Source organism: Desmodus rotundus, chromosome 12 (assembly GCF_022682495.2).
Source record: "Desmodus rotundus isolate HL8 chromosome 12, HLdesRot8A.1, whole genome shotgun sequence".
NCBI classification, from domain to species: domain Eukaryota; kingdom Metazoa; phylum Chordata; class Mammalia; order Chiroptera; family Phyllostomidae; genus Desmodus; species Desmodus rotundus.
The window spans coordinates 50,408,179-50,428,865 of record NC_071398.1 but is presented as its reverse complement, the minus strand read 5'-3'; the positions used below and the strand labels follow the sequence as shown (position 1 = coordinate 50,428,865).

The 20,687-nt window shown below is 48.5% G+C and overlaps 1 protein-coding gene across 4 annotated transcripts; it reads right to left on the bottom strand.

The window, feature by feature from the left end:
• Nucleotides 1–18: 18 nt before the first annotated feature.
• Nucleotides 19–15,013, bottom strand: LOC112313471 (zinc finger protein 420). 4 transcript variants are annotated; one of them, XM_053915988.2, is made up of 6 exons: nucleotides 14,827–15,013; nucleotides 13,322–13,511; nucleotides 11,552–11,619; nucleotides 6,703–6,829; nucleotides 3,975–4,048; nucleotides 19–3,803 (listed from the first exon to the last, which is right to left on the bottom strand). In XM_053915988.2, the coding sequence occupies exons 3-6, from the start codon at nucleotides 11,597–11,599 to the stop codon at nucleotides 2,061–2,063; spliced, it is 1,992 nt and encodes a 663-aa protein (XP_053771963.1). In that variant the 5' UTR covers nucleotides 11,600–11,619; nucleotides 13,322–13,511; nucleotides 14,827–15,013; the 3' UTR covers nucleotides 19–2,060. The 4 variants fall into 4 exon arrangements, with proteins under 4 accessions (XP_053771963.1, XP_053771965.1, XP_053771964.1 ...); XM_053915990.2 differs by lacking the exon at nucleotides 14,827–15,013 and having other exon boundaries at nucleotides 13,289–14,127; XM_053915989.1 differs by lacking the exon at nucleotides 14,827–15,013 and having other exon boundaries at nucleotides 13,322–14,127.
• Between the last annotated feature and the right edge of the window lie 5,674 nt (nucleotides 15,014–20,687).

Genomic DNA, 20,687 nt, shown 5'->3' with positions numbered 1-20,687 from the left:
AAACAGGTTTTTTATTCAAATGCAGGGTCAGGGAAAATGGCAGACACTTGTTTCAAAGCCCATCCCCTCCGAAAAACCGAGAAAACCCCAGCCGTCCTCAGCCCAACCAGAACAGAAGGCCGAGTCCAGAGCTCCTGCTTCCAACTACCATCTTTTGGGAACCGTAGCTGCCGCTGAGCAGTCACCCAGGCAGCTCAGCTTGTTGGTGGCTGCTGTCTGGTTTCAGGCTCCCTCCTGGAACCTGCAGGCTCCGACCTTAGCTAGGTTTTCTCCAGGGACACAAAGTCCCGCCAACTCATACTATCATGGACAGGTGAGCAAGAGACCGAGAGCAACCTGTCAACCAAAGGGTCACTGGTTTGATTCCCAGTCTAGGGCACATGCCTGGGATGCAGGCCAGGTCTGCAGTAGGGGGCACTTGAGAAGAAACCACACGATGTTTCTCTCCCTCTATTCCTCCCTCCCTTCTCCTCCAAAAAATAAAATCATTTTTAAAAATTTGGGGCAAAGGAGAACACTCCTATAAAAATTAATCCCATGAGGAATGTGTATTGGGTAAATGAGCATCCAGGATAAAGATGAGAAATAACTCACCTCCAGATATTGCTGGTCCTAATATGTGTGTGGTGGGGAGATGCACAAATGTAATTTCCTCCTAATATTTCTCCAAAAGCATGGAGACCAGCAAACCCCAGGGAAACTGTTTTCATAATGAACATCAGACATGGTAAACCAGTCCCAAGCCAGGAATCCAGGGCTATGAGGAGCACCTGGCTTGCAACCTGCTGCTGGGTTCTTGTGGGGTATTTGTGCTCCCTCCCCGCGATGGTTGACACTCATTTGGACGGGACAACCAGTAACTCCCTCTTTTGCACCTGACAACTGTTTAAAATAATGTTGGTGGCCCTTGATGGTGTGGCTCAGTGGACTGGAAGCCAGCCTGTGAACTGAAAGGTTGCTGATTCAATTCCCAGTAAGGGCACCGGCCTGGGTTAGGGCCTTCTCACACATTGATGTTTCTCTTCCTGTCTTTCTCCTTCTTGTTCCCTCTTTCTGAAAATAAATAAAATTTTAGAAAACAAGATGATGTTCATTTCACTTCATTAAAAGTTTTATTTTAAAAATATATTTTAAAGACCACTATGAGAGATTTTGGTATCTGAAGCTATGACTGCTACTTCCTAATCATGAAAAGAGTAATTTTTCTCTTTGCGAACTACTTGGTAGTTTATACAGCTTATGAGCTGGGGCCTTCCAGCTGGTGTTGCAGGGAAACTGGGGGCTGTGTTTGGGGAAAATGAGATACACACAGATGGTGACAACCTGACCGCTGGACTAGATCCAGGCATGTGTGAGAAAGTGACCATGTCCCCATAGAGCCCACCTCCAGCTCTTCCATTCTCCTCCCCCTCCTGCATTTTCCTGTTGAGGAGATGGATCCTCACACACACTGCTTGTGTGGTCCAAGCTCATAGGACAGTTTACTCCAGCTGGGTCTAGAGCCACAGTGCCCCTGGCCATGCTCCTGGGTATTAGACCTGTAGGGCGTCTTGCTTTGCACCTGGCCTTGCCGATGCTTGGGAAGCAAATGATGAGAACGCCATGGACTGTCCTCACCTCCCATATTCCTAAGACATGTCTGATTAGGAATTCTCTTGCATCCTACCCATGGGCTCCAATATCGAGTTTGGCACGGGCCCATGGGCTCAGGATCTGTCAGTTGGGTTTGGATTCTAAGATCCCCCAATTCCCTGCTATGTGTCACATGAGGTAGAAATTCCTGCTGAAGGTTTTCTTGCACTTGCCACACTCGTAGGGCTTATCTCCCACATGTTCCTCCCGTGAACGGGGAGCTAAAGTTTCCTGATGAAGGCTTTTCTGCACTGGCCACACTTACAAAGCTTCTCCACAGGGTGGCTGGTCAGGATGTTCTGTAGGGATGAGACGTCATGAAGTCCTTCTGGCAGATGGAGCACTGGCGGCGCTACTACCCGGTGTCTGGTGCCTGTACTGCGTTCATTTAGCAAGAATAAGGAGTTCTTGCTAAATGCCTTGCTGAACTACCCTGATGTGTATGGCTTCTCCTTGGTATGAGTCCTTTGATGCGCAATGAGGCTCGATTTGTGGCTGAAGGTGCTGCCACAGTCCCCGCACTCAAATGGCTTTGCCCCAGTGTGCATCCTCTCATGCACACTGAGGATAGATTTCCAGCTGAAGGCTTTGCCGCAGTCCCTACACAAATATGGCTTCTCACCAGTGTGCAACCTCCGATGCCCAGTGAGATTCCATTTCTTGCTGAAGGCCTTGCCACAGTCCCCACACACATGCGGCTTCTCTCCTGTGTGCGTCTTTTTATGCTCAGTGAGGCTACACTTATAGCTGAAGGCCCTGCCACAGTCCCCGCACGTGTATGGCTTCTCCCCGGTGTGCATCCTCTGATGGTTGTTGAGGTACCTATTCTCTCTGAAGGCCTTGCCACAGTCCCCACACACATACGGCTTCTCCCCAGTGTGCATCCTGTGATGCTTGATGAGCTGCCTATTCTCTCTGAAGGCCCTGCCACAGTCCTCACACATGTATGGCTTCTCCACACTATGTGTCCTCTGATGCTCCATGAGTTGCCTATTCTCTCTGAAGGCCTTGCCGCAATCACCGCACTTGTACGGCTTTTCCCTACTGTGCGTCCTCTGATGCATACAAAGGTTCCATTTCTGGCTGAAGGCTTTGTTGCAGTTCCCACAGGAGTACGGCTTCTTCCCCGAGTGCGTTTTCTCATGCACAATGAGGTACCTTTTTTGGGTGAAGGCCTTTCCACAGTACCCACACGAGTATGGCTTCTCCCCAGTGTGCATCCGGCGATGCAAACTGAGTCTCAATTTCTGACTGAAGGCCTTCCCACAGTCCCCGCACACATATGGCTTCTTCCCAGTGTGCATTCTCTCATGCAGAGTGAGGTTCCCTTTTTTGCTGAAGGCCTTGCCACAGTCCCCACACACATATGGCTTTTCCCCAGTGTGTGTCCTATGATGGGCATTCTGGGTTGATTTCTGGCTGAAGGCTTTGCCGCAGTCCCCACACACATATGGCTTCTCTCCCGTGTGTAACCTCTGATGCTCAATGAGGTGCCTATTCTCTCTGAAGGTCTTACTGCAGACCCTGCATGCATAAGGCTTCTCCCCATTGTGTGTCCTTTGATGCACACATAGCATTGATTTCTGTGTGAAGGCCTTACCACAGTCCCCACATGAGTATGGCTTCTCCCCGGTATGCATCCGCTGATGCAAATTGAGGCTCGATTTCTGACTGTAGGCCTTGCCACAGTCCCCGCACACATATGGCTTCTCCCCAGTGTGTGTCCTCTCATGCTGCACGAGGTACTTTTTCTTCCTGAAGGCCTTACCGCAGTCCCTGCACACATACTGCATCTCCCCGGAGTGCATCCTCAGATGCTTGATGAAGTGACTATTCCATCTGAACACCTTGCCACACTCCCTGCACACATAAGGATTCTCCCGGGTGTGCGTCCTCTGGTGTAGGATGAGGTTATCCTCCTGGCTAAAGGACGTCCTGCACTCCTCACACATATATGGCTTCTCCCCGGAGTGGAATCGTTCATGCTCCCCCAGGGATGAACTATAGCTCAAACTGTTGCCACAGTGTCCACACTTGCAAGTCTTCTTCTCTGCACAAAGTTGGGAGGGAGGACAGAGTCTGGAAGTACCTGAGTTCTTCCCACACATGGTGAAACAGTGCATCCCCGCTCCTCTCGGTCCTTCCAATCTTGGTGGGGCTGGCATGGAGCTCTGGTGGACAAATATATTAAATTCACAACTTTCAGGGGCTAACACTTGGGACATATTCAAATGTCCCAGACAGTTCCCCGTGCTCCTGCGTAGCTGCCCCACCCTGTCCCCCTGTATCCCCGCTTTTTCACCAGTGTAACCCTGGGCTCCATTCCTCATAAGTCCTACTACCGTAACAGATGGTCTGTCTTCCCAAGAGTCCTTCTCTGGGTCCGGATCGTTCATGTCCCCTTCAGTCTCCAAGTCTGAGGGGAGGGGAAAGAGATGATGACATACATGCAGTTAACCACACTGAGAGGGAGGATGTTCCAAAGACACGACAAGGAACAGCCTGAGAGTAGGGGACAGCTTGTCGTGGGCACAGAGGGAGAAGAGAAGCTGTGATGTGAGACAGTGAGTTGTAGGGAGGTGAGCACAGAGCGAGAAAGGCCTCATTGGGAGTGGGTGCAAATGCGGCCAGCACAGCTCAGTGCTGGGAGGAAACCCTGAAGAGACAGAGGGAGAAAACAGGCTTGGAGGAGCGCATCAAAGGATCCCACACACCCAGGGAGGGTTCACTGCACCTGGCTCCTTTCTTCCAGGCCTCGTCCTGCATGTTCCCAGACAGCTTGCTTCTCAAAGCATTGACTGTTATTACTAATGATACAGTAAGAGCTGATTCTCATGTGGCTCTGTGGCTGTCCTCTGCCTCCTCGCCTGCCACTGAAGCTCCCAAATTCCTACACTGCCCAGGAGTGGCCTGGCCCTTGGGCTGGCTCCTCACACCTCCCCTTAGCACACTAATTCCTCCCTGGTGACCACACCTGCTCCAAGCAGGTTTTGCCTTGTGCCATGGGATCCTCAATCTTTGTTCCCATCCCATGGGGCTGCCCTGAATCCAGACTCTGCATATGCACTTTAAGGTTCATCCAAACATTTAAAAACTGTGAGAAATTTCACAAGAGATCTCATTTAAAAAGGGAAGATCCTGCCACATATAGCCCTCCTTCCTAGGCAGTAACAAAGAACACAAGAGTGGTAAGCAGCTGTCTCCCTACCCCATTAAAACCCTGAAGGGCCACAGAAACCATAGATTGAGACCCTTCCCTTGAGTCTAGAACTGGAAACAATCCTGATGTTCATCATCAAGTGAAAGGATAACACATGGTGATGTATCCCGGAAGTAGAATATTACTCAGCAATAAGAAGAAGTCAGCTATTGTGCTGGATGCCCAGCTCAGCTGGTTAGAGTGCTGTCAAATGCACCAAAGACTGTGGGTTGGGTCCAAGTTCAGGGCTTGTATGGGGTGCAACTGATTGATGTTTCTAACATACTCTCATCTCTCTTTCTAAACAATGAAAAAGAAACAAGGAAAAAAATGAAGGGAATGATTCCTATATACAGTAGCCATGAGTGAACCTCAAAGAAATGATGTGAAGGGTAAGAAATCAAGAAAAAAAACCAAAACAATATGTGCCATATGATTCCATATATAAAATTTTATAACAGGCCCTGGCTAGTGTAGCTCAGTAGATTGAATGTGGGCCTGTGAACCAAAGGGTTGCCGGTTCAATTCTCAGTCAGGGTATATGCCTAGGTTGTGGGCTGGGTCCCCAGTAGTAGGCGCACAAGAGGGAACCACACATTGATGTTTCTCCCCTTCTTTCTCCCTCTTTCCCTCTAAAAACAAATAAAATCTAAAAAAATTTTTTCCTGAAAAGGCAACCTAAACCACAATGGTCACTGGAGGTTGTGGGGTGGGCAAAATGAAAGAAAAACTTTTTGGGTTAATGGACATATCTGCATCATGACGATTAATTCTTGGGTGGATACAAATGTCAAAATGCATCAAATTATTCGCTTTAACTATGTACAGTTGTGGAGGTCAGGTAAACTACCAGAAAACCTGTTAAAGAAATGTGACTATACACTAATTGTGGAAGTTAGTGTTTTTACTGAACCATATTACTAGGGACATCTCTCCACGTCAGTGACTACTAAGAGTACTCGACTTTGAAGACTTTTATGATTTCCACCACTATTGTACCTTCTTTTGCTTGACAACCTTGTAGGTGGGCATGTAGGACATTTCTCTGGAATTTTCTTCTTATAAAATCTCTGCACACTTATAGGAAAAATGTTAATGATACATTCCACAGTGGAATCATTCAAATTTGGTTGATAAGAACAAACTGTTTTCCCAAAGAGCTGTCCCAACATCATGCATCTAAAATGGGTAGTCCTTTTTTCTGCACCCTCATAATACAGGAAGATTAACTCTTTTTTTATACCACAGATGAGGATATTCTTACATAGGGAGAAAGAGGGTGGGGAAGAACAGGGTAAAGAGTGAAAGAGGAGAGAAACATTCATTACAGAGAGAAATGTCTATTGGTTTTCCTCTTAGATATGTGCCATCTGGGATCAAACTCAAGCCTACATAGGTACCCTGACAGAGAATCAAACCCGCAACCTTCTGGGTCGGGAAATTCTCCAAACAAGTGAGCCACACCTGGGCAGGGTTACTATTCTTTTCATACCTGTTTATCTCATAGGTAAAAATTGTATTTCTGTGACTCAATTGGTACTTCTTTGTTGATTAGTACAGTTCAAACATCTTTGTAAAGTGTAACTCCATGCATTTGTATATATGAGAATTGAATGCTGATAAGCCGGGTCCATCTCTCTATCATTCATATGGTGCTTTTCTCATTTCTGTGTAGCAGTTCTTTGTATACTTATAATACTCTGGCTGTTATAGATGCACTAAATACTCTTCCCCACTTCATCATCTATCAACCTTATTTTTAGCTTACAGTAATCTGAATATTCTATATGTTGGATCTGTCCATCTTTTCTATTTCTGTGTCATCCTGGAGTGACAGGCACATGGTGAGTGACGTGAAGCTGCCCCCTTACCCAGCGAGACCAGGTTCCAGTAGTTCTCCATCATCACGTCCCTGTACAGGTCCTTCTGCGCAGGCTTCAGCTGCTGCCACTCCTCCTGGGTGAAGTCCACGATCACATCCCTGAACGTCACTGATCCCTGTAAGAGGAAGCGCACACCACCCATCAGTCAGAAGACATGGCCAGGAGGGATGGGAGGGTCAGGAGGGTATACAGGTTGCACCTGTCATGGGGTCGAGAATATGTGGAGGTCTGAAGGGCCTGATCGCTCAGTATCTTTGGTACCTAAGTACACTGGGTGGTCCAGGGCCAGACAAATGAACTATGCCACTGTTCACAGGAAGGCAAACAACACAGTTCAAAATGGACAAAATACCTGAACAGACACTTCATCAAATGGGACACACAGATGGCCAAAGTACATATGAAAAAATGCTCAACATCACTCATCATCAGAGAGGTGCAAACTAAAACCACAATGACATATCATGTCAGACAGGTTAGATGAAAACCCCCTCTATGGACCCTTAACTGGTCAATACCAAAGTGACAGGTGCCTGAGCAGTGGCAGCTCTCAGTGGTGTCTGGGAAATCGGAAGGGGTGATCTGAGGTTAGGTCCATGGAGGGAGATTCTGGGTGGAACTGGTGGGTCAAGTCCTGAGGCTTAAACAACACTGGAGCACTGAGGAGGCTGAAGCCAAAATATCCAAATCAACAAAGTCACTGGTGAAAATGAAAAATGTGTCTTTTACTTTACAGAAAAACATAATGGGCCTTTTGGCCAACTCAATAAGTATAATCTATTGAATTTATCATCGAGGTCACAAATTCATCAACCACCCCCCAAATTTTCTCCTGCTCCCCTTTATTATTGTACTTATTTCATTTTAACTTTTTAAATATAACTCCTGATGAAAGTCTTCCCTAAGTCACCCTGCCTGAATGAACTCGCTCAATGAATATTTTACTGAGCAGGCTTCAGGCACTGAACCCAAGATGGGAGAAACTGAAAGCCTGAGTCACTCCTGGGCATCTGGGTGCCCACTCTCTACAGCACAAGTGTGGGAAGTGAGCCCTGGCTGGTGTGGCTCAGTGGATTGACAGCAAGCCTGTGAAACAAAGGGTCCCTGGATCGATTCCCAGTCAGGACTAATGCCTAGGTTGTGGGCCAGGTCCCCAGATGGGGGGGCAGGCATGAGAGGCAACCACACAATGATGTTTCTCTCCCTCTTTCTCCCTCCCTTCCTCTCTCTCTAAAAACAAATAAATAAAATCTTTTTTAAAAAGTGTGGGAGTTGAGACACAAGGCCCTCCTCAGAAGGGTTGGGATATTCCCCGAAAAAGGGGCTTCCCTTCAAGTGAACTAAAGTCCTCTGAGCGCTCTATGGGTACATGACTGAGGCCACTCATTCCAGGGCTCAATCTGTTTGGGATTCTTGTCTAATGGCACAAACCACTTTGTCACAAGAAAAACCTCACCCAGTTCCAAAGAGCTGAAATCAGGCTCTATTTTTTTTTTAATCCTCACTCGAGGACATACATACTGATTTTGGAGGAAGAGGAAGGAAGGGTCAGAGAGAGAGACAGAGACATCGATCTGTTCGCATCATGCACGTGCCCCGACCAGGGATTGAACCCACAACCTTTTGGTGTGCAGGATGATGTCATAACCAACTGGGACACCCAGCCAGGGCAGGCTCTATTTTTAGAAAAATCAGAGTGCAATTACACAAAAAGACAGTAAGAAAGAGAAATTTAATACTCAAGAGCCAACAACATGGAAATAACAACCATTTGCAAATCTTAAACAATGTAGGTAAAAGAGGAAACCAAGGCAACGATTAAACAGAAGGTCAAAATGGAGACATCATGGTGCAGCCACACTGGAAAACAGGAGGATTGTTCCTTAAATGGTTAAATATACTGAAATTAAAGGACCCATTATTTCCTCTCCTACACTCAAAGGAAGTGAGATCAAACAAAAAACTGTGCATGAATGTTCACAGCAGCATGAGAAATAACACCCGGTAAGTGGAAACAACCCAAATGGTACCACCTGATAAGCGCATACAACAGGGACTACCTGCACAATGGCATAGTGCACAGCCCTTGAAGAGGACACCTACTACAACCCGGAGTACATCAAATACACGGTGCTCAGTGAAAGCAGCGCGATACAAAAAACCACGTGTTCTGTGATTCCACTTATAGAAATGTGCAGCCCTGACCGGGTAACTCAGCTGGTTGCAACCTGTGTATACAACCAAAGGTTAAGGGTGTGGTCCTACTTGGGGTGCATATGGGAGGCAACTGATCAATGATTTACTCAGATCGATGTTTCTTTCCTACTATATCCCTCTACTCCCTTCTCTCTAAAATAAACAAAATCTCAATCAAATAAAAGCAATTTGCGCACCATAAATGGCCTAAAACATTTCTAAAAACCAAGTGTCACAGTCCCAGCTGGTGTGGCCCAGTGGAATGAACGCCTGCTTGCAAACCGAAGGGTTGCCGGTTCATTTCCCAGTCAGGGCACATGCCTCAGCTGTGGGCCAGATCCCCAGTTGGGGATGTGTGAGAGGAAAGCACACATTGATACTTCTCTACCTCCCTTTCTCTACAAATAAAATAAATGAATGTTTAAAAACCAAAACGAAATAAAAAGCTGTGACTGTTGTCACTCAGTGGATTGAGAACCAGCCTAAAACAGAAAGGTGTCTTGTTTATTCTGACTCAGTGCACATGAGTGGGCAGTGGGCAAGTACCAAACAGGGATGCTGCTAGTGGGACCCATGAATATTTATTTCACACACTAATGTTTCTCTCCCTATATTTCTCCCTCCCTTCTCCTCTCTCTGAAAAATAATTAAAATCTTTACACCATTGCTCCACTTTCATAATTTAAAAAGATGAAAAATAAATCATACAAAATGCCGGGCAAGTACTGATGCCCATCCCTGGCCAAATGGTTCAGTTGGTTGGGACTCTGTTAGACACTAAATAGTTGCAGGATCTATACCAGCTTGGAGCGCATGTGGGAGCAACTGATCAAAATTTCGCTCTCAGATCTGTATCCCTCTCCCCCGCCCCTCTCTCTTCCTGTCTCCCTAAAACTCAATGAACATTCCACTGTTGATTAAAAAAAAAATGATTTACCCCCAGACATATATATAAATTTACTGATTTGACAGACAGAAAGCAAGAGATGTTGTCCCACATACTGATGAATTCATTGGTTGCTCCTTAGAAAGTGTCCTGACCAGCAATCAAACCCACAACCTTGGCATATGAAGATGAACCTCTAACCAACTGACCCAAATCTGTACATTTTTGTGTGTTCTTTTTAAAGATTTTATTTATTTATTTTTTGAGAGAGGGGAAGGGAGGGAGAAAGACAGGGGGAGAAATATCAATGTGCAGTTGCCTCTCGCATGGCCCTACTGGGGACCTGGCCCACACCCAGGCATGTGCCCTGACAGAATGGAACTGGCGCCCCTTTGGTCCACAGTCCACGCTCAATCCACTGAGCTACACCAGCCATGGGTACATCTGTACATCTTTTATTGTCAAGTTTTTCTTCCATAGAAGGAAGTTTAGAGAAAAATACCACAAATAGACACCCACTAAAACATCACAAGGACAGTCAGGGACATTCACCACTTGTTGGGACCTGCCATGCCTGGTTTCAGAAGCTGTAACCCGCCCCCCCCCCCCCCCCATGGCTAAGGCTGAGTGAGAGACCTTGGGACCATAAGCCACTTAGGAGACAAAGCTAATCTTCCTGACAGGGGCGCTGCCTCTGCCCCCTTTTACTTCACCCTGCTTAGCCCCGGGCAGATGACTGGTTAGCCAATGACAGTTAGGATTCCTTAAGGGAGGGATGATCTAAGACAGGCACAGTCAAAAAAGAGCCCTCAGGGAAGGACATAGGAGGCTACAGAAAAAGGGGGTGATGGGCCCTCACCCCTCAGCTTTGACATAGCCTGAGTCCTCATTCTGTCTCAAGAAGTCTCCTAATCTCTTGGCTTCCTTACTTTCCCCACCTGACTTAAGCCTCAAACAATGCTGGGCAGGAACACGCGGTTCCCTGGGGGGGATCAGGCCTAAGAAAGAGTGCACAAAATCCTGTGAAACCTGCTTTGCTAAGATGCCCTCAATTTTCTGATAAGGGTCCAAGCATGAAAAGAGTTTGTTTCCAAAGTTTTATGGTCTTTAGCTAACTGACCCTGACTCAGAATAAGCCCTCATACTTCTTGGAATGTTACCTATTGTTTGATCATTACTGCCTGACAATGATTGATGAACCTGTGCAAATGGAACCCAATAAAAACCCATTGAGGAACAGGCTCCTGGCCCTTCTCCTTTGAGAGATCAGCCACCCTCCCTCCCCAGCAGATCATGTCTTGGTAGACTTATTCTCATCTGTGGAGGCCAGGGGCAGGGGGTGGTGGAGCACCCCCACAACCACTCCCTCACCACAGGTGTCCTCCTCCCCACCTCATCCAGGCCCCAGGCCTTTAGTGCCATCTGCCTACTTCTGAAGGTCCCTCATCCAGCACTCCCTGCCAGAGGCCTCTGTCACACTTCATTGCGTGTGTTGAAGCTGCCACATCCCAAGTGCCCACAGGTGTCTCCTGAGAGCCCTCAGGATAGGACAGCTCACTCCTGAGCCATCCTGTCCCCTCCTGTTGAGAAACGTCAAGGTCAGGACAGTACTCTCTCAAATCAGGGTGGACAAAACCCCAGGAGATGGGGAGAGGGACCTGGGGCCTGATGGGGTTTGGACAGGGGGTGCACGGGTCATCCCTGCCCAGAAGCATGACCCTCAGGAAGGAGGAGCCAGAGAATGACATGACTCACCAGGGACTCCTTGGTCTGCTGATGGGTGACCATTTTTCCAGTGCCCATTGTGACCTGGGCACGGCAGGCTGTGTGCAGGGAGAGAAAGAAAAAGACACAGTGAGGGATCAGGTGGAGGTGTGACCCACAACGCAGACCTGACAGGCACACCCACTGCAAGACAGGCAGACAAGGACAGCCACAACATGATAGTGAATGCATGCAGGGGGCCTATGGCATCCAAGGTCCTCCACCAATGTCCCTGATTTAATCCTCCTGACATCCTGCATGGTTGGGGCTATTTTCACTCACCCTATTTCACAGATGAAGAAACTGAGGCCCAAAAAGGTAAGCTGTGTGCTCAAGAAGATAAGGGTGGGATTAGGGATGGGCTGAGTACAGCAGGGTCCATGTGCTTGGTGCACATGTCAGACCCACACACATGCACTGCCCCAAGACGCACACTTGTGCACACACCCAGTCCAATAGCCTGGAGAGAGGAAAGGGACCCTCTACCCTCTGTCCCCTCCTCCCTGGGTCTGACTTACCCAGTAGGCACAGTGGGCCCAGGTCAGCTTATACCACTAGAAGCCCTTGAAAATATCATTTGTTTTGATAATTTAAGAGAAAATGCAAATCTAATGCAGCCTGGACCATTTTTCGTCATTACAGCAATGCAAACGTTACTCTAAGTTTACTTTATTTAAAAGGAGGCCATGAAGGCACAGTGGCCCTGGAAATAGCATGTGTACTGGGGGAGCAACCACTGAACCCAGAGTGTCCTGAGATATGTGGCTGCACAGCCAGGGGTGGCAGCTGCTCCTGCTCCTCCTCTTCTATCCTAGCTTTCTGACATTCTCTGCCCTCCATGGTTTCTATGGGAAAACAAGAATTTCCCAGTGTGGGGTGTTTAGGGTGGTGGCTCTGGTGTCTGGATGCCTGGGTGTGGAGTTGGATGATTCACTTAAAGTCTCTGAACCTCAATTTCACTATGCAAAATGGGGATGGTGAGGATCCCTAACTTGGAGTCACCGGGAGGCCTGTATAATGCCCAGAACGATACCCTGGGCCCCCAACACACTCCCTGAACAATCCACAGTGGTCAGCATGGGGTAGGGTCTCTGACCCTCTTTCTTGACCCCACACCTGCCTACCACACACGTCCTGCCCTCCCAGACCCAGGGGAGGCTCTGAGGGCAGGAAGGAGATGGGGTCTGGGGCCCGCAGGCAGCAGCTCCCCCAGGCCCGCCTGTCCAGGAGGGCCGTCTTCTCCACGTTCTCTGGACGGCACCACTGACGCACCCCCACACACGTCAGCCATGCCCAGAGACAGAGGCGCAGGCGCACACAGACAGGGGAAGGCTCGGACAAAACAGGCGCACCCCACACGCACAGACACAATCACACTAGACACTCAGGCTCAGAGGAAGAGACGAGACACAGGTGGACACCTGGATGGCGCCCTCACGCTGAGGCACCGAGGACAGAAAAAAAGACAGAAACGCACACAGACATGGACACAGAGCGGCCCCAGATAGATCAAGACAGGCAGCCGACACACACACACACACACACACACACACACACACACACACACACACGACTAAAGGCAGACACAGGTGGCTTCGCGCACCCGTACACCGTGACAAACAGGGACACAGCGAGACAACCCGAGAGCCACACACACACACACACACACACACACACACAGAGCTACAGGCAGAACCTTCACCCGCACGACCACGCCCAGATCCGCACCGAGTCTCCTCTGCCTGTTCCGCCCGGACTCACCACGAGGCTACCTCAGGAAAGTTCCGGCGTCCGCTGGAGTCCCTGGTCTCACTGCGCCTGTGCGGAGCAGCCTCGAACACTTCCCAGACCCCACGCGCTGCGGTCACGTCCTCTCCGGGCCTCCTTAGAGCCAGTGCTGCAGAGCAGACCGGAGTCTGAGCGGCGGTCGCCAGGATACAAGTCCCAGGAGCTGGAAACGAGGGAGGGAGAGGGAAATTGCAGAAAAGGCAGTGCGTGCGTGGAGCCTGGAAGACGCTATGTAGCCCCTCCCCAGATGTGTTGGTCTCTCGCCTTCGGTACGCGTAGGCGTGCTGACTTGCAGAAAATTTGTAAAGCGTGCAGAGATAACCAGGAAGCAAACGATCTGAAACACAAAGGAAGTATCAGCCCTTCCCGATAAGTGCCAGCTCCCGCTCAGGGCCTGTTACAGAACCAAAGCGGGGGTTGAGCTGCCCGTCGCTCCCAGTAGGAAAGCTCTAGAGGCAGAGGCTGGTGAGAAAGAGCTTTTCATTCAAAGGCAGGGTCAAGGAATATGGCAGACACTTGTCTCTAAGCCCATCCTCTCCGAAAAACCGAGGAAAAACCCCAGCCGCCCTCAGCCCAACCAGAACAGAAGGCCATGTCCACAGCTCCTGATTCAAAGTAGTAACTTTTGAGAACCAAAGTTGCCGCTGAGCAGTCACCCAGGCAGCTCAGCGTGTCCGGTACTGCTGTCCTGTTTCAGGCTCCCTCCTGGAACAAGCAGGCCCTAACGTTCGTCAGGTCTCTATCAGGGCCACAGAGTCCCGCCAACTGACAGGGCAGTATCAGAGCCAGGTGTGCAAGAGAACGGCTATTCCTCAACCGGCGTTTATATAAGTTTCGAATGTGGGACGGTCTGAATGCCCAATGACTTTCCCAAAGTCCCTCTGCTGGGGAGGGTGTGGTCTACCCAGGACCAATGACTTCTCCCAGACTAGACTTGAAACCGGACAGAACCGGCGCTGTTGCCAGTCACCGAACCTTGTAAAGCAAAGACAGGGAGTCGATCTTTACGGGCGCATTATTCCCACGGCTGGTGGTCTGAGAAGACAGTGGGTTCATACCCTAACGGACAGTCTTAAATTCCATTTTAAAATGGCCCTTTTTATAAGGAGAACAAGGTGTGGGTAAGGGGTTTAGAATTCAGGTGCAAGTAAATTGGAGTAAAAGAACTGCAGCATTCTCATTCTAGGCGGTGGTTTTTAGCTGTGTCCTGGGGCGTCATCATCCCACTCTGGAGTACAATGGCTCAGATACCATCTTAAATTGCTCACCGACCTCTTAAGACACAAAGTGGAAGTGCTTATGGTCTCCTGGAGTCAGGGCCGGTAATACCTTCAGTTCCTGGAACAATAGCTTTTATATGCATTGATTACTAACCTTATTAGCTATTACATAAACTAAAATTTTCCAACTCTTAAGTCCCCTATCAGACTGACAGGCTAGTCTTTGGTCCAGCACCTCCCCCAAGAGGACTTTCTGACCTTTTTGGTTGGGGCCCAATCAGGTATGAGTAGGGGATAGGAGGGCTTTTCCCCTATCCAATCATCTTCACAGCACTGCTCCTGCTCTTTGTGGTATTCACTTCCTGCTGCTGTCCACTTGCCTGAGGCAAGGTATCTGCCTCCAGGATAGGACACTACCTGTGGAAAAAAGTCAGGAGCTCTGTTACCAAGGCAATGCCCCTTGCTACAACAGCCTCACCAATTCCCAGGGCTGGTGGAGATCTACTCAAGTAATCCCTTCCGTTCCTGCCCTTGCCTTCTCGCAGTGGTTCTGCCTGGCTAGCTGTATCATTAAGATGTACATATACATTTAGTCCTGACAATCAGGCTACTTTCCACATGAGGATGTGGTACAAACAAGGGAGGGCACAGGAGAGGAAAATGGGGGCACTGGGGTGGGAAAGAGATCTCCTGGCCTGGGACCTTTTACACCATAAACTGCAAAGCCAAGTGCAAAAGTGTTTGCTGAATGTCTCAGTGACCACAAAAATGCCAACTGCAGCCGCCTTAGGTGGTGATTAATGACTTCTTTTCCTTTCTTTTGTTCTTTTTCACTGCTCACTGGAAGATATGTACTTGATTTTAGAGAGAGAGGAAGTGAGAGAGAGAAATAGGTGTGAGAGAAAAATCCATTTGTTGTGATCCACAATGTTTTGGTGCAAGGGACAATGCTCCATCTAAGTGAGCCACCTACCAGGGCTAATCTGGCCCACAACCCAAACATGTGCCCTGACCAAGAATCGAACCGGAGATCTCAGTTTGCTGGCAAACGTTCAATCCACTGAACCACACCAGCCAGGGAAACCGGATAGTCTATGATTTTTTCCTGAAGGATTAGGGAGTGAAATATGATGCTTATAAATGTAAAATATTACAAAGACTTAATATGGACCACTCATTTCATTGAAAATAATCATGAGCCCTGACTGATGTGGCTCAGTGGACTGAGCACCAGCTGGAGAACCAAAGGATCACTGGTTTGATTACCAGTCAGGGTACATGCCTGGGTTGCAGGCCAGGTCCCCAGATCGGGGGGAGGCATGAGAGGCAACCACACATTGATGTTTCTCTCCCTTTCTTTCTCCTTCTCTTCCCCTCTCTCTAAAAATTAATAAATAAAATCTTTTTAAAAAAGACTATTGAAAGGATCACCCCACAAGAAGAAGAATCTACTTCACTTTTTAAAATTTTTATTTATTTATTTATTTAAGAGAAAGAGACACATCGATTTTCTTCTCTTGTCCCCATCATTAAAGGATTCATGGTTTTTTTTTTGTTTGCGCCCCGACTGGTGATCGAACCAGCAACCTTGGCATACATGAGCAATGCTTCACCAAATGAGCCACCAGCAGGGCCCCAGTTTGAGGCCAGGTGGGGAAGCACTCTGTGCTCTGTCTGTCCCACTGCAGCACTTCAGTAAATGAGCAACTATACGGAAGTGGGAGGCATTCTAAGTATTGGTCACCACCAGCTGGCACCTGGTGGGTGATACGCTGGAGGGAGCCAGGGCAGGGGCTTCAGGGTCCTCAGTCAGCAGCCATTTTCTGATGTTTACAGAAGCATCTCAAAGAATTAACAACCTGTACAAAACAGTAACTAATTTCCCATTTATTAATAAATGTTTTATGTATTATTTTATTGTTAATAGAGCACCATTTTATATGGTTTACTATTTATTATTGGTAAGAGATCACTATCAACATCCACAATGAAATATTATGAAAAACATGACCCAGGCTGTGGGTGAGGCATAGATTAGGTAATGCCCCCGCCTGACTGAAGGCACTTTTATTTTCACAAGAATTCCTGTTGCACAGGGTGGGTCAGGGACAGTCTGTCATGTGAGAGATTGTTTTTTTTCCTGTAACTGAAACAGCCTTGCAGGGAGGGGGAGAAAATGCTGAGTTTCAGCAGAACAGGCACTTTCCCCATCTCTGCTACTGAAGGTTTGGGCCCTGCCACCTGGTCTGACCATTCCCAAGCCAGGAATGCGGGGCTGGGAGGGGCAGGTAGCCTCATACCTTGGGCAGGCTTGCTGGGCTCCTGCGGTTCCTGTGGGGTATTTAATCTCCTCCTCCAATGTGTTCACACTCATTTTGACAGGACAACCTGTACACGTACCTTTTATACCCGAAGAGTGTTTTAAATGACATTGGTCTCCCTTAATGTAAAGTTTTATTTAAAAAAAAATTAGAAGATCCCTATGAGAAACTATGGCATCTGATGCAATTATTATTACTTGTGAACATGAAAAAAATTTTTCTTCCCCTCATAAACTACCTGGAACCTTCTACTGTTGCAGGGAAACTGGGGGCTGGGTGTGGGGTAACGAGGACTCCCACAGATGTGACAAACTGACCTCTGGACTAGATCTATGCATGTGTGACAAAACGACAATATCCCCCTATGGCCCACATCTTCCTCTTCCTCTCTCCTTTCTCTCCTCCACTTTACTATCCAGGAGGTGGAGACCAGAGACACTGACTGTGTTGTCCAAGCTCCTACAGCAGTTTACTGGATCTGGGTCTGCAGCCACAGAGCGCCTGGCCACACTCCCAGATGCTAGACCTGTGGGGGTGCTTGCTTTCTACACAGCACTGCCAATGCTACGAAAGCTGCTCGTGTACGTGGTGTGGCCTGTCCCCAGCAGCCACATTTCTATGACATGTCTGGGCAGCACTTCTCCTAAGTCCTACCTGTGAGCTCCAATGTCCTTTCTGATACTGGTGCATAGGCTCAGGATGTGCCCACTGAGTGTGGATTCAGATGTTCCCAGGTCCCCTTCCCCCGTACAGGTGCATCCTCCTTTGGTGTTGTGTGAGGTTGAAGCTCTCAACTTTTTGCCCACCTGTCACTCTAGTAAGGCTTCTCTCCTGTGTGAGTCCTCCAGTGGAGGGTGAGCAAGAAGTTCATTGCAAAGACGTTGCTGCACTGGCTGCTCCTGTATGGCTCCCACTGGTGCGGCTGATCAAGTGCATGTGTAGGGATGAGCCCTTCTGGAAGATGAGCACTGATAGGGCTTCTCCCCAGTGTGCACACACTGGTGGATTGTAAGGCAGGACAGCTGGTTGAACTGTTTCCCGCACATGGCATGCAGGGACGGGTCCTCCCCGTGTGCATTACTTGGTGCTTCTTCAGGCACCAGTTATAGCCGTAAGCCTGCCACACTCCATGCACTGGAAGGGCTTTTTTCTGTGGGAACTTTGGAGGCTGGACAAGGCTTGAAGTACCTAAGATCTCCCCATGCTTGGTGAACAGGTATACACCCACCTCGTTTGGTCTTTCCCATCTCGGTGGGGCCTGCAAATAGCTTTGGTTTGAATGCCTTAAATTCACGATACTCAGGGTCTCACACTTAGGACACATACAACCTCTTGCTGCAGGTCCCTGGGATCCATTGTCACCAGCCTGTCTGGTCACCCGTGTCTCCAGTCTTTCACAGGCACAACCCCAGGGCCCAGTCTCCCTGGGTGCTTCTGCCTCCACTGCAACAGATGGTCTGTCTTCACAAAGGTCTTCCAGAGGGTCTGGTTCTTTCAGGTCAGGTCTAGTCTCCAAGTGTGAAGGGAGGGGGAAAGAGACAACATGTGTAGTTAACAACGCAGGCAGGGTGGACCATCCCAATATACCACAAGGCACAGCCTGAGAGCAGGGCACAGCTGTCTTCTCTTTAGCAACTGGGAATGTGCCCCAATGTCCCCATCTGGGAGAGGTCCTCTCTGACAGCCAAAGCTGAAACAGCCCCACCCTTCACTTTCTACTCATCACCTCTGATCTCACTCAGAAATGAGCAGGGGGGGCTCTGTAACACAAGGGACTGTGGTTCGCTCACTGCTGGACTCCCAGAGCCTGGAACATTCCAGGCGGAGAGGAGCTCAGTTACTTGTTGAGCAAGTGACTCACAGTTCACCTGGAGCCCCTTGTCTCTTGAGACTCCTGCTTATCAGAGAATGCAGAAATTCTAGTTCTTCATGTATTAGTCATCTACTTCCTTAATCTTCACACAACCTCTTCGGCCACCACTAAGCAGGGAAGAAAGCAACTCAGGCTTCTTCTTCTTCTTTTTTTTTTTTAAAGATTTTATTTATTTATTTTTAGAGAGAGGGGAAAGGAGGGAGAAAGAGGGAAAGAAACATCCATGTGTGGTTCCCTCTCATGCGCCCTTCCCCCCGCCACCAACTGGGGACCTGGTCCGCAACCCAGGCATGTGCCCTGACTGGGAATCAAACCGGCAACCCTTTGGTTCACAGGCTGGCACTCAATCCACTGAGTCACACCAGCCAGGGACTTAGGCTCCTACTTGACCCAACTCCCCTTCAACCCCATCACAAACAGTTGTCACTGTCACATGAACGTCCCTGTGCCATATCCAATTCAGCAGTAAAAAAAATTCCAACTTCACACTTGCATCTCCTTTGCTGCCCATTCTTGTCAGCTCTCAGCCCCCCTGGAAAGCAGGTGATCACCTGTAAGGACACATTCCCTTCTATGCAGCATTTTAAAGAAACTCAGGCCAAAGGAAAATCCCCCCCATGAAATTTCATGCCATGGGGAGTGTTTACTGGGTAAATGAGCATCCGTGATAAAGGAAATGGGAAATCCTTCAAGTCTCCTGATGCTCTGGTGGATGTATGTGTGTGTGGTGAGGAGATGGACACATATAATATCCTGCTAATATTTCTCTCTGATCATGGGAGATGAGCAAACCCCAGGGAAATCTCTTCTGATAACATATATGAGACATGCTTGTACTTAAACCTCCTGTCCATCTTAGGAAGTGATGACAAAATTAGAATGATGGCGCATAATAAAACAGGAAGGAGTTTAAACATACCCAGATTGGCCCTGGCTGGTTTGGCTCAGTGGATTGACTACTGGCCTACAAACCAAAGGTTCATCAGTTTGATTCCCAGTCTGGGCACATGCCTGGGTTGAGGGCCAGGTCCGAAGTGGGGGGGCATGTGAGAGACAACCACACATTGATTTTTTTTTCTCTCCCTCTTTCTCCCTCCATTCTCATCTTTCAAAATAATTTTTTTTTATTTAAAAAACAGAAAAATAAACATGCCCAGATTGTAGCCACCCTATCAGGAGAGACACATTCCACTACTCCTTCCAGGCCCACTACCAAGGACACTAAGTATTTCATATTCCCAGAGACTTGCCACTGGGCCAAGTAATGTCCAAAACATGACAAGCCACCTCACTGTGCCACCTCAGGCACTGTGCCATTAGTACAAAGAGGCACTGTATTCCTCAGACCAGAGGGCCCTTGGGTCTGAGGCTGCAACTGCTTTGCAAATAGTAAGTCAGGACTGAAGCTGCCCCCACCTCCAAGTGGGCCCCACCTGAAGAGGTCACCATTACTGGCCTGGAGCCTAGGGAGTTCATGGATGTGGCAGATAGGACAGTAATCTTCTTATGTAGTACTGGAGCCACCTACTCTGTCCTTACTTCCATCTCCAGACCCCTTTCTTCACAGTCCTGCACCATCCCAGGAGTAGCGGAAAGGCCTACAACCAGAACTTTCTCTTTAAATTGACAGAATCCCAGACACATAAGCAACAACTAACCTGGGCTGTCCTCTCTCAGGAATTTAGGGACAGCCCTCATTTACTGAGGCAAGCATCAGCAGAGGACTTAAGGTGGGCATCCAGTCACTTGAGCTGGGCAGCCTATAAAGCCATTATATAATTGACCTTATCTATTCCCCGACAGAGGGCCTGGATGAAGGGTTAAAGGGACTTGGAGAATTCTCCCTGTTTATGCCTGAGCTGTGACCTTCATTGGAAAAACAAATGTAGTGCTGTCTCCCAGGGAGAACTGGCCCTTCTCCCCGG

Excerpts from the sequence above, each read along its gene's own strand:
- LOC112313471 (XM_053915988.2), bottom strand. The coding sequence starts at position 11,599 with ATGGGCACTGGAAAAATGGTCACCCATCAGCAGACCAAGGAGTCCCTG. Across the intron at positions 6,830-11,551 it reads AGCAGACCAAGGAGTCCCTG|GGATCAGTGACGTTCAGGGA; the intron begins GTGAGTCATGTC and ends TTCCTCTTACAG. Across the intron at positions 3,804-3,974 it reads AAGACAGACCATCTGTTACG|AGCTCCATGCCAGCCCCACC; the intron begins GTAGTAGGACTT and ends TTTGTCCACCAG.